Source organism: Phoenix dactylifera, chromosome 16 (genome assembly GCF_051530095.1).
Source record: "Phoenix dactylifera cultivar Ajwa chromosome 16, Ajwa_hap1_PhDact_Kaust_v1.1, whole genome shotgun sequence".
Classification (NCBI taxonomy): domain Eukaryota; kingdom Viridiplantae; phylum Streptophyta; class Magnoliopsida; order Arecales; family Arecaceae; genus Phoenix; species Phoenix dactylifera.
The window spans coordinates 10,002,512-10,018,724 of record NC_143205.1 but is presented as its reverse complement, the minus strand read 5'-3'; the positions used below and the strand labels follow the sequence as shown (position 1 = coordinate 10,018,724).

The 16,213-nt window shown below is 40.4% G+C and overlaps 1 protein-coding gene across 2 annotated transcripts; it reads left to right on the top strand.

The window, feature by feature from the left end:
* The first annotated feature begins 1,800 nt into the window (after positions 1 to 1,800).
* LOC103723342 (cell division control protein 2 homolog A-like) lies at positions 1,801 to 16,213 on the top strand. 2 transcript variants are annotated; one of them, XM_008814230.6, is made up of 9 exons: positions 1,801 to 2,324; positions 2,834 to 2,887; positions 2,980 to 3,164; positions 12,622 to 12,742; positions 13,930 to 14,103; positions 14,476 to 14,639; positions 14,747 to 14,834; positions 15,115 to 15,168; positions 15,726 to 16,213. In XM_008814230.6, the coding sequence occupies exons 2-9, from the start codon at positions 2,879 to 2,881 to the stop codon at positions 15,813 to 15,815; spliced, it is 885 nt and encodes a 294-aa protein (XP_008812452.1). In that variant the 5' UTR covers positions 1,801 to 2,324; positions 2,834 to 2,878; the 3' UTR covers positions 15,816 to 16,213. The 2 variants fall into 2 exon arrangements, with proteins under 2 accessions (XP_008812452.1, XP_026655855.1); XM_026800054.4 differs by having other exon boundaries at positions 2,166 to 2,324; positions 15,115 to 15,185.

Genomic DNA, 16,213 nt, shown 5'->3' with positions numbered 1-16,213 from the left:
TCCTCTTAGGGCTGGTTTGGGGGGTTTATATAGACCCCCCTAACGGCCCAGATTGGCGGGTTCAGTTTCTACCCCCCCCCTCCCCCCCGCGTCTGGATTACGCCACGTGTCGGCCTCGGAAGCCAAAGTGCCGCATTCATGCCGGACCGATGCCTCGGGCGCAGAACCAAGGCGCCGTCCCATCGGATCTCGCGGCCTCATCATGGACCTGCTATACCGGATCACCTCGAAAGGCGAGCGAGTCCAGCCCCCGCTCCCCTCATTAAAGGAGCCCCGGGACGCGCGGAGCGCCGACATAATGGCAGCCTCCCGAATCCCCGTTCGGCCGATATAAGATTAAATGCGTCCGACCTTGAGTAATTGGCTTAATCCTCGATCCCGGACCACCAGGTCGGCTTTAAATCCCGCGTGGCTGATCTAACGTCCGACCTCAAGGCATCCGGTTCGATAAACGTCCTCCACCTAAACCGCACCACGTGTCCGCCTTGAGGATCGAGACAGCGTACTTATTCAAGAAGGACGCCTCGAATATGGAATCAAGACGCCGCCCCACCAGGTCCCAAGACTCCATCATAAGCTCACCATACGAGACGGCAGCGAAGGGTCGAGAGGCGCAACCCCCCGCCTCCCTTCCGTTATAAACGCCTCAGGACGTGTGAGGGTGCCAACATAGTTTAACTCCCCTCGATCTCAGTTACCATAATAACGACTTCTACTTCCCGCATCCGAGCTCGCAAGCAGCTCGAACTCGGAAGTCGGGGGGTAGTGTTGGGGAATGCACCCTTCCCCCCCGAGTGCATGAAAACCCTGCTATCAGAGAACCGGTGACGCCCGACCTCGGGCGGCCGAGCTCGGTGCCCGACCCCGGAACGTCCTACCCGAGGAGCTCCCGACCTCGGAAGTCCACCCTCGCCGTCCACCTACCGCATTTGCATCCTGCCGAAGTCTGGTCAGGGGCCATACCCTGCCACCGCCTCCAGCGTTTAATGCGCATGACCTCTGCAAACCCCCGACTCACTCAACAAATAATGCATGTCTCCGACTCACTCAACAATTAATGCATGTCTCCGACTCACTCAACAATTAATGTGTATCTCCGGCTCACTCAACAATCAATGCGCATGGCTCCTGTTATTTACAGATCCTCAGTCCTCCACGGTAAGTCGGCTCGGCAGTATTCGGTCAGCCGTGACAACTCTCTAATCCCGGCCTCACCTCCGACATCGAAGCATTAATTTACCTGACCGCGCGCCAACTCGAGCGACGTGCTAAGTCATACGGCGACCTCGCCCCATCACATCACAGGTAATCCGACCCCCTATTAAGAGGAACCCCTCCTCCTCAAAGAGGGGGGAACTCAGAAAAAAGGAAGCAGAACGCTTCTCCCCTCTTCCTCTCTCCCAAATTTAAGCCCCCTCTAACTTAAGCATCGGAGGGTCGGCGCCGGAAACCCCGGCCACCGGCTTCTTGCAGGTTTCCCCCTCCACGGAGGACGCTGCTCGCCGGAATTCGCTGAAGCTCCACCTCCTCAGCCGACGGCTGCCCCCGGGTCCAATTTCCAGCAACATTCGGCACCACAAATTTCTTGCAAAATTTATGTAGCACGTCTCATGGATTGTCTCATCATCCATCCGGATGTTTATGATAAAGTCGAGTCCACTTATCCATAATTGTCCAGCTAAGCATTCCAATTTCCAAACGAGATTTTTTTTTTCCCGCGTGAGATTTTTTTTCTTCCTCTTTAATATTTTGGAGCCAAACTTTCCCGCGCGAAATTCTGATTCGGTGTCCACGGAATAGGTTTTGAGGGAGGTAAGCTCACCGGCGGACAGGAGGCCGTTTCGGTCAACGAAGACAGGCGACACCAGAGACGGCACAAGGCCCCGCGATTGAATAGCCAGGCCCAATTCTCCCAGAGCGTTCTAATGTGACGTGTTATGAGAACATTCGTGCTCTTTCCTGAATTGGACCAACAATCTCGTGCCAAATTGCCTTGGTGATTACTGAATACGGCCTAACTTACTATTCTCCATCACATCGGTACCAAATCGACAACCACGAAACAACACTAACTCGTAAACTCTCTCGGTGGGGCCCGCAATATATGTCTCTAGTAGTGAAAAAGTAACGGTCTCTTTTCTGGTCGCGATAGCCTTGCCAATTTAATTATCCCCGGTGAGCGAGAGAGCGAGCGAGCTCAGCGAAGGGACTTGGAGAGGCGGGCGAGAAAGCGGAAGGCAACGCCGTCACCCCCCCCACCCTTTCTCTCTCTCGTCGGTCGCTCATCGGCGCCGCCATTGCTCCGAGCTCGCCCTATTCTCAAGGTCAGTCTTCTTCTTCTTCTTTTATTTAATAACCTACTCTCTCTTTCGATCAGTATCCTGCGTTGTTTCCTCATTTTCTTGTTTTTTGCCCGCACGATTTTGTTCTATTTATGCAGTTCCTTGCCGGGATGCGATTATTATACGGAGGTCGATTCTGAATTTGTTTTTTCGGGATTTTTTTGGTTTTTTTCCTCTTTGATGATGAACAAGTGGGGATTGGCGGTGGCTTGCCTTGGAGGGGAGGATCGTCCTCTCCGATTTAATGGGGGATTGGTTAGGGTTTTGAATCGGTCGGATTTCTTTTCGTTTTTTCTCCGCTCGGTCGGATTTAGAATGTTGGGTTTCTGATTGAATGCATTAAAGAGCTGTGTCTCATTTTGCATTGAATGCCTTGTGGTGGGTGTGCTTTCATTTGCCATTACTGCTTATTTTATATGGTAAGGAGTATTTTAACGCTGTTGGATTTGATAAGGGAGTTGTTTGGTTGTATTTTGAATGCTATGTTGCAGATTTTCTTCGTTGTTGCATATCAGTGTTTTTAGTGGTGGATTGATATGGATCAGGTGAGGAGGGCTTGCTTTTCTTCTGCTTGTCTATTAGCTTCTTGTTAATATTCTAGGGGTTATTGTGGTAATGTGGGGGGTTTTGGGCTTAGTATGAGAAGGTGGAGAAGATTGGGGAAGGGACTTACGGCGTGGTGTATAAGGCTCGGGATCGTCTTACGAATGAGATGATTGCTTTGAAGAAAATCCGGCTGGAGCAAGAAGATGAAGGAGTCCCAAGCACTGCTATTAGAGAGATATCACTTTTGAAGGAAATGCAGCATGATAATATTGTCAGGTCATTCTCAGCAACCGTCTGAAACTTCTGCAGTTTGATAAATTTGTATACACTTGCTATTCTTTCTTGTTCTCCATTCATGTATGTTTATCTGCCAAAAATTTGTCCATTTTCAGTTGTTTCTTGAATATCTGATGCTTTTTTTTAAACTATGGGGTGTTCATCCTGTGCACTTGAGAAGTTCTCTATACCATGTGGAAGAAGGTGATTAATGTAACATCTGGGAAATAGTCTGATACATGGGGTTGGTTGAATGCTGAGTTGCATAGCCAGCAATATGTGGGCCCATGGAACTTTTCCTGTGAACTAACAGGCATCGCAAAGCATTTTCCTTTTGTTAATGAATCAATTGGAAAAGGAAATAATTATATTGCTATTAGCTGTCAGATCCATGATCCATGTTCATTCAAACCATTTCTTATTCAAGTACTCAAAAACCAAGTTTGCTTTGCTTTATATATATAAATATATGTATGTATGTGTGTGTGTGTGTTCAGCATCTAATTCTGTGGCAAGGAAAAATGGCAATGCTGTGAATGCTAATAGTTTGCCCGCATGATCTATGCTTGAATTACAGACCAGACAAATCCTATCAAAACAACAGCCTTTTGTTTCTGCTTTTGGTTTTCATTGTTTATATTATGGCAGATTACCTATTGAACTAGTGCGGTGGTGTCTGAGTACCAGAGTTATAACCTCTGAGTCAGCATTAACTCTTGACGTTCATGCTGGAATTTGTTGACTTATATGCCAGTGAAATATAGGAATTTATTTCATATTTATCAGAAAACTGACCAGATGTCTTAGGGGGTAGGAATTTTGCTTGTTCAGTCTATTTGGTAACTAGTAAACATATTAGCATTTGCTAAAACCAATATGTTTTATGTTTCGGGAAGGATGTTTTCTTCTTATAATCTTCAAGTTATTCATATTCCTCTAGACCTGAGTACCTGCTGAGTAATTAATTCATGGAGAACAGATGACCCGACACTTGATAGATATTTTCTTGATTAGGACATTAAGTAAAGCTATTATATCTTTTCTATACCTTCTCGTGTGAAGTTGGGGATATTTTAGGAATACATTAGAGGGTGGTGATGGGAAGCTATTGGTCATTATTTGTCAAATCCTATTTGTGGTGGTACAGTTGTACTCAAGGATGTTAAAAGCAAAGGGCACCCTTATGGTGAGAGGACCCCATATTGCTTGAGATGTTAGGTGCCAAAAGCAAGGTGCTAATTATGAGAAGACCAATAAATGCATTAGAATTAATGCGGAAGAATAAATATTTATTGATATATATTCGAATACGTAATGCCAACTCTACTTATGCCCATACTTTAGGCATGTTTTGTCCATTAGCACTTCGCCTTGCGGTTGACCCACGTGTTTCTTCTCACATCTCCTTGCATCTTTGATAGATAGAGCATCCAGCTGTTAACCATAGCGTCAAAGTTTAGGTCCTTACTTTAGAAGTTACAAAAAAGGGTATCTTAGTGTATGGGGCTCCCACTATTGTGGTGTTTGGGGAGGGTCAAATACAAGGTACATTGAACCAGTATCGGTCGACGCACCGTTGGTTCCAACCGGTATCGAATCGACCAACCATGAAAGGGGAAAAAAAAAGAACCGTTGCGTGCGTGTCCGCGTTAAAGCCACAGAGTGGCATTTGTGGCATTAAATGGCCCACACGGGCTGCCCCGCATGGGCTCATTGCCCCGCTCGGGGAAGCGCGCATGGGTGCAGTTCCCTGCGCGTGGAATCGCGCGCGGGTGCGAGCTGGGTGCGCGATTTCCTGCTCGCGCTCGCTGCCCCGCGCACGAGCGCTCCCTTTTTTTTCTTTTCTTTTTTTCTTCTCTTCTTCTTTCTTCTTTCTGAACGTTCTCTCGTTCCTTCTCCTTTCTTCCCCTCTCTCCTTCTCTTTTCTCCTCTCTTCCCCCCTTCTCCCGTGAGCAAGGAAGGAAAGGAAACCGCGAGCAAGGAAGGAAAGGAAATCGCGAGCAAGGGGGGTGATCCTTGTCGGGGTGCTTGGGAGGGAGTCGGCCCGAGGCTCGGTGCGAACCGGTACTCTTCTTCTTCTTCTCCTCTTTCTCTTTTTCTTCCTCTTCTTTCCTCTTCTTTCATCTTCTTCCTCTTTTTCTTCCCTACCGGTGTGAACCGTTTTCAAAGGCTGTACCGTATGGATCACGGGTAGTACTGGTATCAGTATAGTACGGGCTGAACCGGCCGGTACGGGCCGGTTTAGTAGACCCTGGTCAAATGCATTTAACTTTACCTCCAGGATTGGAATAGCTGTTTCCGTGTTTCAGATCTATGATATGTAGGTCATAATGCAACAACCTTATTGTTGCACCAAAGCTTGCCCTATTGCTTTAGAATTTATCAGTTATTATATTTTTCAGATGCATCTCAACCTTTTTTATTCTTATAAAGTAGAATACAAACACATGCTTTGGATGTTCTGCACTCTATTCTGAAAACAACACATACATCGTCAGATCAATCATTTCTTTTAATATCCTAAATCATAATTTTATCTTGAACACTAGATACAATGTTGCACATCTTTCAAAACATCACTTCAAAATACCAGAATTTACAAATATTTTTGAACAAAATGTGTCAAATGTATACCACTGGACATCTAAAGTAGCTTCAAGGTTCAAACATGGAAGAAAAACCACTTCCCAAAACATGCTTGATGTTGGATCTTGGAGAGGTATCTGCCTGAGTGCCTCTCGCTTTGTCCCAGACATTGCTTAATAAACCTGCCCTACCTAGGGATTGTAGAGGTTCTTCGAGGTTTCCTCCCCTTGCATTAGCACCTCGAGAGCCTTTGACAACATTGATTATACTTGAAAGAGAACTATTAAGTGTCTGCATTTTAAACTCGTGAATTTGGTGAAAGAATGCTGCTTCCTTGCTTAGAAGTTGAAATTATTGGGAATCTTTTATCTATTGTTTTATTATTTAGATGAAATTCAGTGCATTTAAGAAGCAATTAGCTGCTTGTGTTTGTTTCCCAATTTTCATGGTTAATTCATTGTACAATGTAATTAACATTGGTATACAATCCTACAATTGCTAAGAAGCACAGAAACTGGTCGCCAGTCTGAGATGTTGCATTCTTGATATTTACTCCTAAACAATGACATTTTATGAGGTCTCCTTCTGGCATATGTTAATGCCAGATCCCCCTACATCTTTAAATATTTAAATTTTATTGAAAATGTGGGATGGAGATGTTTTTGTTAAGCTAGGGTCTAAAGAAGGCATTCTGTATTAAAACTGGGAGGAAAGGCGCACGCGTATGTGCATGTGTGCTTCTGTGCTTGTCTGTATTTCATGCTTGCATGTAAGTGTGTGCATAAGTGTGTTTCTGTGCTTGTGCATTCAACTGAATATACGTATATGTTTGATTGTTTAGTGTCAAATTTATGCAAGGATCATTCTGTATCGATCCTAAATTAGATATTACTTGGATTTATTCTTTGATTCTATCTTGGTTGGCAAAGCAAAATATTGTAAAAGGAGCTTTTGAAGTTGTTAAACTAAGAAATATTGGGGTTCCTTTTCTGCTTTATCTTTATCACGTCATTGTTTATCATGTGATTGTAATATACAATCTCTTTATGGATTCATGGAATTTTAAATTAATATGGTCTTGGAAAAGGCCCGATTGCTAGTTCTGAACCTGCTGTTCATAAAGATGGAAAGGATGAGATGGTTGGATTAACAGTTGGAGATGGCTCTAATGTTTTTTAACCTTGGCGAAGACAAGGCACATATTCATTCACTCTGAACTTTTTGTAACCTTTTGCTTGCTGTTCATATGGAATCCTATCCCCAGTTCGACACCAGATACCTAACATTGCTGGCCTCTCATTTGGCCACCACAAATCTTTCAAGATTAAGTTTTGGTCAATTGATTTTACAGCATTATTTATGTTATTTGTTGAATCTATTATCAGTTTGTGTGTATTTGTTAAAATATAACCACCAGCAATTCATTTACGTGCATACACATGAAGCATTGTATCTCTGGCTCAACTTTCTTAGCATTGTATCTACACTGATATCTATGCATACACATGGAATCCCACCCACAGTTCTACGCCAGATTCCTAACACTGCCCACCTTTCATTTGGCTGCCACCCATTACTTCTAGTCTTTCAAGGTTAAGTTTTATTCTGTTGATTTTACAGCTTTATTTATCTTATTTGTTGAATCTAATATCAGCTTTTGTTTCTTTGCTAAAATATGACCACCATCAAGTCATTTACATGCATACACATGAAGTATTTATCTATGGCTCAACTGGCACCTAATTGAGCCTGTAGAGAGTGTTGCCACACCATATCCTGGGAAGTGCAAGAAAGAAGATTCCCTGCCACAGGGATTTGCCAATTCCCTACTAGTCGGACACGATCATGCTTGTCCTAGGTGATGTTGCTATGTTGAGATGCTCACACACATTGGGAACCACAGATGTTCTCCACCCCTTTTTGAATGAAAAACATTTAGGGTTTGACACTGTTGTTGTTTTTACTACATCCTCAGTTTCTTCAAAGCTAACTCCTTTTAACCTCAAAAAATTGTAGTGCAGCTACCACAACATAAGTAGAATTATTAACTTATACATTGCATACTGTTCTATATGAGCACTCTTACTTAAATTTTTGGTGATGCTCTCTTCGTACTTGCATTCTGCACCTTTTCCATGTTTGAGGCAGCCCGGAGTTTTTCCCTGGGACCTTCTATTTTGTGTGTACATTTTTTGGTGATTTTTTGGTAAATTTACTCTCTTCCCCTGCAAGAAAAGAAAAAAATAGTAAATTGAAGGAGCAACCAAGGTATTTTATACGAGACCCCTAAGGAGAGCTTGTGGATATGTCACCAATCTTTACTTCTTCACTGCTGATGTATATTAGTAATGTTTGTATTGATGCTAGAGGAAAAAGTGATCAGGATCGACAAGGCTTTGAAATATAATAAAATGCTTGAAGAACTATCCTGACTGGTGCTTAAACATGGATTTAGGCCTTTTCTTGTCTTGGTTTGTAACTTTTCTGTTAAACTTTTATTCTATAGTTAGTGGGTGGCCCTTATAAGTATTGGAAGGGCACCGAAGGTTTTGCTTTGCTGATTATTGAATATGAGTTTCTCTTCATCAAATTTTTCTCTCTTTGTGTGTGAGGTGGATGCTGTGGAAGCGTGAGGGCCTTGGAAGTATAGTTCAACCTTAGAACTAGCATGAGCTCTGTAGAATATCCTTCCCTCTTTTTTATCTTGTTCTCCTTTCTTTTTCTTCCCTCCCTTACCAATCTTTCTCGATCTTTGTTTTCGTTTCTCATCTTTTTTTTTCAAACCACCCACGCTGCACTGGAGAGATGCCAACCGGATTTTTCTGGGTTGTTCTTAAGCCTGGCTTGATCACCCAGTGCAACAATTGAGTCCATTTTTGCTTTTTCTCAATAATAGCTTGCCTTTTATAACCGCCGATAGGACACTCAGACCTCTATTTGGGGCTTCAAACTTATCTCAATCCCCTTTTGAATCGTTAGATCTATCATTTGTTGGTCCCTAGGTTGTGATAAACCTTTTGATAGAAGTTCATCTTTACTCGTAGGCCTTTGGAGATAATATCTTAATGCTTAGAGACAATTTGAACTGGTTGGAATGGTTTCATAGCAGCTTCAAGTTGGATGTGACCTTGCATCATAGAATTCCTTAATATTTGCTTGAAAGATTGTGCTTGGATTTATGCTGCTTTTGTTAGCTCAAAACAGATTTTTGTGCTATCTCACTCCACAAACTCCATAAATCTGATAATGTGTTGTATTTGCTTGCTGTTACTAGCATCACTTCACTTTTATGTGCACGTTTGCATGAATTATCAATTTCTGCACATATTACCTTACTGGTAAGAGGGCTTAGGCTTAGTGAATTGCATTTTAAGGGATGGACGACCAATGGCTAGAGGGACAAGTTATTGTAGAAGAGTTTAGATGCAATACATGACCAACTAGTAAGTTATCACATGTTTTCATAAGTGCAGGGGTGGGCTATCATCTTGGAGCCATGTTAGAAAGCACCATTGTGGAATCTTTGGAGATCAAAGCTTCACCATAGGCTTGTTAGACAGATATCCCATATATCATTGTGGTAGGCAAGGTTCGCCATCTTGGTACCGGACCCCATATCGGTACCATCCTATTATAGTGTTGGTATGCGGTACGATACAAGATGGCGAGGCATACCGAGTGCTGATATGGTATAAGAATGTGTACTAGTACGGTATGGTATGCTTGATATAGTACAGTACCGATTGGTATGGAAATTCTTGGTGGTACGCATGATGATTATAGATTGCATGGTCAATGTAGGTGTAATGCTCATGATATGGAGGATGACATGGCTGAAGATATCAATGTTGACATGCCTAACCTTGGCAGCCAAATGAATTGTAAGGCATTTAGTGTTTGATTATCTGACATGCATCATCACTCTTATCAGTATAATATATTAGGGTTTGGTTTGTTAAAGTGAGACTGACAGGCAAGTCAAGGTCCATTGGACCAGTGTCACAAGGCAGCTTGAGCATTTAGTACATGATTCTACAGCAAATTGGGAAGGGTTGCACGAAATACTAACAGAATAACTGGGAACAAGATCCAATACAGTTACTACTGGCTATATGACAGAAAATTTGTAACTTTGGGGAGGAAAGAAGCTTGTTCTTGGAGTCCTCAATAACATAAAAATACTTTCCTATTCATGTGTTGAGGTTGAACAAAGTAGACATGTACAAGAGTTTAAAAGTATCTACATCAGAAAGATGTTGCTGGGATGATTGGATTTTGGGTTTGATGAGGTATGGGGTGGGCGAGAAACTGCTGTTAACATTTTAAGGGCTCTTAGATAGGTGAATGTAATGTGTGATCCTTTTTTTGTAAGATGTTTGGTCTAGTTTCTTGAGTTATTATTGGCAGTGCATGATGGATGAGGGCCTTTAGCCTTTTATACTAAGGATTATTTTAAGTGATGATGAACTTGTGCCTTGCCTTTTTTCCATTCTTCTTGGGGCACTAGTTGTTGGGGCGCTTAGGGCTTGTTTGGTTCGCGGGAAGTATTTTCTCTCCTAGGAATATGATTTCTGGGAAGAAGATTCCTAGGAAGAGAATGTTTAGGAATGTATTTTTGGCATGTTTGGTTAAACATGGGAAAGTGACAGATTTTCAGAGTGCTTATGTTTGGTTGACCATCCACTTTCCTAGGAAAGTTATATGTAATTCCTATTATATCTTTAATAAAAATTAGGTCTTTAATGTCTCTTTAATGCTGAAGGGCCTTTTTGGAAAAAAATAAAGATGGAGTGATTTTCACCTTATGGGAAAGTAACTTCCCATGTTTCTCATGGGAAAGACTTTCCCATGAAATGTAGGAATCATATTTCTATGGGAATACAACTTTCCCATCTCTCTCTTTTGAAAACTCCAACCAAACAAGAGGCATCTTATTACTCTCCCGTTGACCATACTTTCCCTCCTTCTTTTCCCACGAACCAAACGAGCCCTTAAGATAATCAATTCTGTCAGTGGAATAGCTAGGCTTATAATTTGTATATTTCTTTTGTGGTTTTATTGATAGCAGGACTCTGTTCAGTATCCCTGAGCAACGTTTGATCTATAATGATCTCAGACTGTATGCGGAGATCCAATAGAGCAAAATGTGGAAATTTTGTTATGCATGGTTTTTGCTTTGTGGTATTGATTTCTTCGTAGGTTGGACTGTTCCATTCCTAACATAGTGACTATATCCTAGGAGGATTGGTTGTCTAGACAAGCTTCATCCTTCATTGGTAAGGAGAGGAACAATTATCAGGAGATAATTGCTAACTTCAAATCGTCTGTTGTGAAGTTGGAACATTAGATTGAGCTGAATAAGAGTTTCTGATGGGCTAATATATTATCAGAATTTATTATCTGTGCTGTTATCATGTATAGTAATCTGTTGTGATCTTCAATACCTCACAAAGCCTTGTGCTTTTTTTTGTTCCTTCTATTTTTTTTAAAATGCTGGCTAGATCTTCCAGGTTAGGCTAGTTGGCTTTTTGGGTCATTCTGTTGCTTTCCATCTTTGCTTGCCACCCTATAAGATAATTGATTGGGTCTGGTTTCTCTGTGATCATAATTTATGTGTCTAATGCATAACTGAATTATGGTTAATTTCCTCCCTGTTTGCTATAAAGTTGGATCAGGTTAGCAGAACATGGAGAGTGGCATTTATTATTGTTATGCCCATCATGCAAGACATGTTGAACATACTCTCTAATCTCTATGGTGTAGATCTGATGATTCCTTCATATTAACACATATTTTTTCTTAGTGTTAAATGACTGAAGCACATTAAAAATATTACAAATCATTATTAAACAGCTGGATGATTGTGAATTACTTTCATGAACTAGTTTACTTTAAATTAATAGGATGCTAGGAGCCAGGAAGAGTTTTGGCTATCCTTTAATTTTCATATAATAAAACTTTATTTTGATTTTTTGATTTGACCCAGCTTTCAAATATTTAGGTATGCATTCTGGCTTGACTGTTTAAGGCTTCAAGCTAGACTTTTGCAGAAATATAATGAAGTCCATACATGTTATCAGAAAATTCTTATTTTGAGTACTTCCAATTTTAATACCCCCATTGTTTGGGTCAATAATTCCTAGCTTCCTAGTATTTCATGTATGTCTTCAATGTCTATGTATGAGTTATGAGTTTTATTGAAACCTTACTATTATATCAATAACTTTGAACTTTTATTTAGTTTTATTAGCCCTTTGTACTTTGTAATCAAAAGAAATGTTACAAGTATTCTTTGAGAATATGGCTTCCTCTATTGTGCTTGCAGGTGCTAAGGGATTTGTTAGTAGATACATGTTTTGACATGTTACCTTTATCCTTCCCCTCCTTTTTCTGATAATGGCGGAGCCTGATACCACAAAAGCCATTGGGCATGTGAGTGAAATTATCTATAGTGCTACCATAATATTTGGTAGGCATTATCTGGGATCTTTAGTGGAAGATGCATGTTTTAGATATGTTACCTCTTGTGCTCTTTTCTGTTAAGCTAATTTATAGTGGTTTGAGACATGGAAAAAAATCATCAAAATATTCATCTATTTGCTTGCATCTTGCTTGCTTCTTGACAGAAGGATGTTGTTGAGTTCTTGTAATGGACAAGGCATGATTTCATTCAGTAGAATAACACTTTTGTTTTGAATTTTATTTTGTTTTATCTTGTGTTCTATGGCTTTAAATTCTCTAAATATCCAACACTGGTTAAGCACTTCCTTTACATACCTAATCCTTATTTTGCAGTTTTTGGCTTGTCTATTGTGGCTTTATATCACACATATTACAGTTCTAGAACGTTGAGGTGGTTTTTGAATAGCAGGTTGCAAGATGTAGTGCACAGTGAGAAGCGAATATACTTGGTCTTTGAGTATCTGGACCTGGATTTGAAAAAGCACATGGATTCTTGTCCAGAACTTGCTAAAGATCCATGCTTAATAAAAGTGAGCTTCTTATTCTGTTTTATATGTATTCATTATAAATTTTACATTCACATTACAGTCCTTACATAGTACTTTGGTAGTGATTAGTCATTTACTTGTAAGAAACCCTATGTGGCTTTACGGTGTGACCTGTATTCTTTAGAAGATGTTCTATTTCACTTCATTATTTCATGTCATCCTATACTGTTGAACTTGTATGAATTAGTCCTTCAAATTGCTACTTTTTTTTTAAACATATCAAGGTACCTTCTTTCAGAAAGCTTCTTAGAATTACTAGAATACTTGCTGATATTATTGGAGAAGATCCTATCATCAGGTGGACTCATTAAGCTTCCTAGAATGTTTAATTCGGAGCCCTTTCTTCTTTTTTATATGATCTCTTCTTCTAGCTACATTCTTTTCCATTGGTAAGACTAAAAAAAAGTATTATTCCTGGTTGCTAAATATATCTCATATATGCTGGGTAATAATGTGGATCCATATTGATCTGCATTATGATAATTTTTTTTGTTAACTGTCAAGTACTTAATCACTTATAACTATTATAATGGTATAATGATCTGTGTGTTAATCATATTTCTTTCTACATGGGTTGTGTTTTAGTTTGTTCTTTGGCACATAATTTGTGCCTTAAAGATTTGTTTCTTATTGTCATACCTGCCATATTCCTCCATTTAGACTCTTTCCCAGGTCAGAAGTGTGGAGGTTTGTTTCTTGCTTGCATGAACTTAAACCATGAGCAATGAGTAGGTCCATCCACGTAACAGACTGGTACTCTAGGTCTCGTGGCAGGCTCTCTTGGCCAACTCCCTTGGCAAAGAATCCAGCAGCAATTCTAAGAGGGTTGGTGTTACATTGACACCTCATATGAGAATTCTGGCCAATCAGTCCATGGATGCTTAGCGACAGCCATGCTCCTTATAGATCTAATTTTGTTAAAAGCAGTTTGTTGATGATGATAAATACATGCTATAATTCTATATAATTGAGGATTACTATCTTATATAGTATTAATTGAAATAGTGTGGCTAACCTACAAAATTTCTAACCATTTGATGTATGAGCTAATTTACTATATGGCCAAGGTAAATAATTAAAAATGCCAGATGACAGCTGTAGTCTCATTTTAGGTTACCATCATGTTAAACTTCAGGGCTGATATCCTTCTTTTTTTCTTCTTTCTGCAGACGTTTCTTTACCAGATTCTCCGTGGTATAGCATATTGCCATTCTCATAGAGTTCTTCACCGAGATCTGAAGCCTCAGAACTTGCTTATAGATCGGCGCACTAATGCCCTGAAGCTTGCAGACTTTGGACTAGCCAGGGCATTTGGTATCCCTGTCCGGACATTTACTCATGAGGTATCTTTGTGCTTCGGCAATTTTTCTTACATTCCTCAGTAAGTTCAGTTTTTTTACTAGGTTAAAAATTGCTTTCCTTGTGACTCAGAGGAGAAATTCGCAGGACATTTCTGTTGAAAATAACTCTGTGAAATTAATTTTACTTTGAAAAAGAAGATAGAATAAAAGCATGTTGCATTAATTTGAGATTTTTTGGTGGTATACATTTCTTTGGCTGTTTCTTTAACCATTCAGCATATAAGGGTGTTTCATGTGTGTTTTGACATTAAAAAAAACTCCATCTTTCAATCATGAACGTGAAATTTTCTTTCAATTTTTGTCCCTTCTGGTGATGCCGTCGGACATTTTTTTTCTTATACTTCTCCCCCATAGGTGGTAACACTGTGGTATAGGGCACCAGAAATTCTGCTAGGGTCTCGGCATTACTCTACTCCTGTTGATATTTGGTCGGCGGGCTGTATTTTTGCTGAAATGGTGAACCAACGGCCACTGTTCCCTGGAGATTCTGAGATCGATGAATTGTTTAAGATTTTCAGGTTTTACAGATACCTTGGTGTTGAAGTTTTATGTTATGGTTGCACTCTGTGCTACTTACGTGCCTAACACTACATTTGCAATTTCTTCTGCATGTGTGACTACGAAGAGTTTTGGGTACTCCAAATGAAGAAACTTGGCCTGGTGTTTCTTCCTTGCCTGACTACAAGTCTGCTTTCCCCAAGTGGCCTCCCAAGGTATTGAATAAATTAAGTAACGTGTTCCTGGATTTGTCAGCATTTTCTTATTCTTATTTGTGATATCCACTTCAGATTATTATTGCCTTTCATCTCTGTTTTATACTATGAGACATGACCTACTGAAATTCCATTTTTATTTACTAAAGCAATTAAATCTATTAAAGGTTATTAGTTAGTGTACATTAGCCGACCATGATAACCAATTTTTTTTTTCCTATTAGAACTGCTATAACCATTTGGGATGACGCAAGGTCCTGATCTGGTGTTGGCTGTGCAGGATCTAGCAATGGTGGTCCCGAATCTTGAACCAGCAGGGATTGATCTTCTCTTGGTATGATACTAACAAAGGTGCCTAGGCACTCTGTTTTTACTTGTTTGCTGTGTCATATATGCTAGAGAATTGCTAGATTTACACATTCAGGAGTAAATACTGTGTTTCTGGTTTCTTATTCTCTCTCACTAAAGGTGGCCGGCATAGCGCATGGCATGCATAACTGCTTAATGTACAAGCATGTTGATCTGGCACAGCTATTCTCTGGGTATAGAGTCATTAAAAATGCCAGTTGTAGAATAAGGAATGCCATATATATTGGGATGCAGAAAGGAGGCCGCATTTAATAATCGTTTTTAAATTCTGCTGGCGAGCTTGCAAGTACAGTAGCCTGGTTAACTTCAGATCTCATTAAGTGCATCATTTTCAATGCCCCTTCTGCTGTAACTGTATGATCATTGGATCAATGATGTGGTTATATCTGATGTGGAGATGCTCATTTTACATTACTTGGTAAATCTATCTGCAGTTGGGTAAGGAGCAGAAATAGGTTGTTTCACATGCTTAATGATGACTTTCTGGCTGCTAATGATGTAATTTATGCTCACGTTTCACAGAAAATGCTTTGCTTGGAACCAAGCAGAAGAATCACAGCTCGGAATGCTCTTGAGCACGAGTACTTCAAGGATATTGGGGAGGCACCATAATCTGCATTTTCGTTCTTTCCTCTGTATATAATCTCAGGCAAGTCATCAGATGTGCTGCAACTTGTTGGTGTTGAACCGGATCTGTGTGTTTCCTTTGCCCCTTTTGTTTTCGGCTCCACCTTGCAACTGGTTCTTGTTTGTGTAGAGAAGTGGAAACCTGAGATGGGAACTGGGCTTGTCTTCATTAAAATTGAATGCAAAAGCATAAAAAGAAAAAAAAAATGCGGCGTTTCTTTTCTTGTTCGAGAGGGTAGTTTATGGCTCATCTAAATTGCTGAGATGTATTCTGTAAAGCCTAGATTTACTGCTTCCATGGAATTGCTTCCTTGGAGGGAGAAGGCTATCATTTCTCAATCAGAGTTTCTAGAAATAAATGGAGAACCCTGATGTAGTTTCCT

Coding starts and splice junctions, on each gene's coding strand:
- LOC103723342 (XM_008814230.6), top strand. Junction 14,104..14,475: donor TCCGGACATTTACTCATGAG/GTATCTTTGTGC, acceptor TCTCCCCCATAG/GTGGTAACACTGTGGTATAG. Junction 14,640..14,746: donor GAATTGTTTAAGATTTTCAG/GTTTTACAGATA, acceptor GTGACTACGAAG/AGTTTTGGGTACTCCAAATG.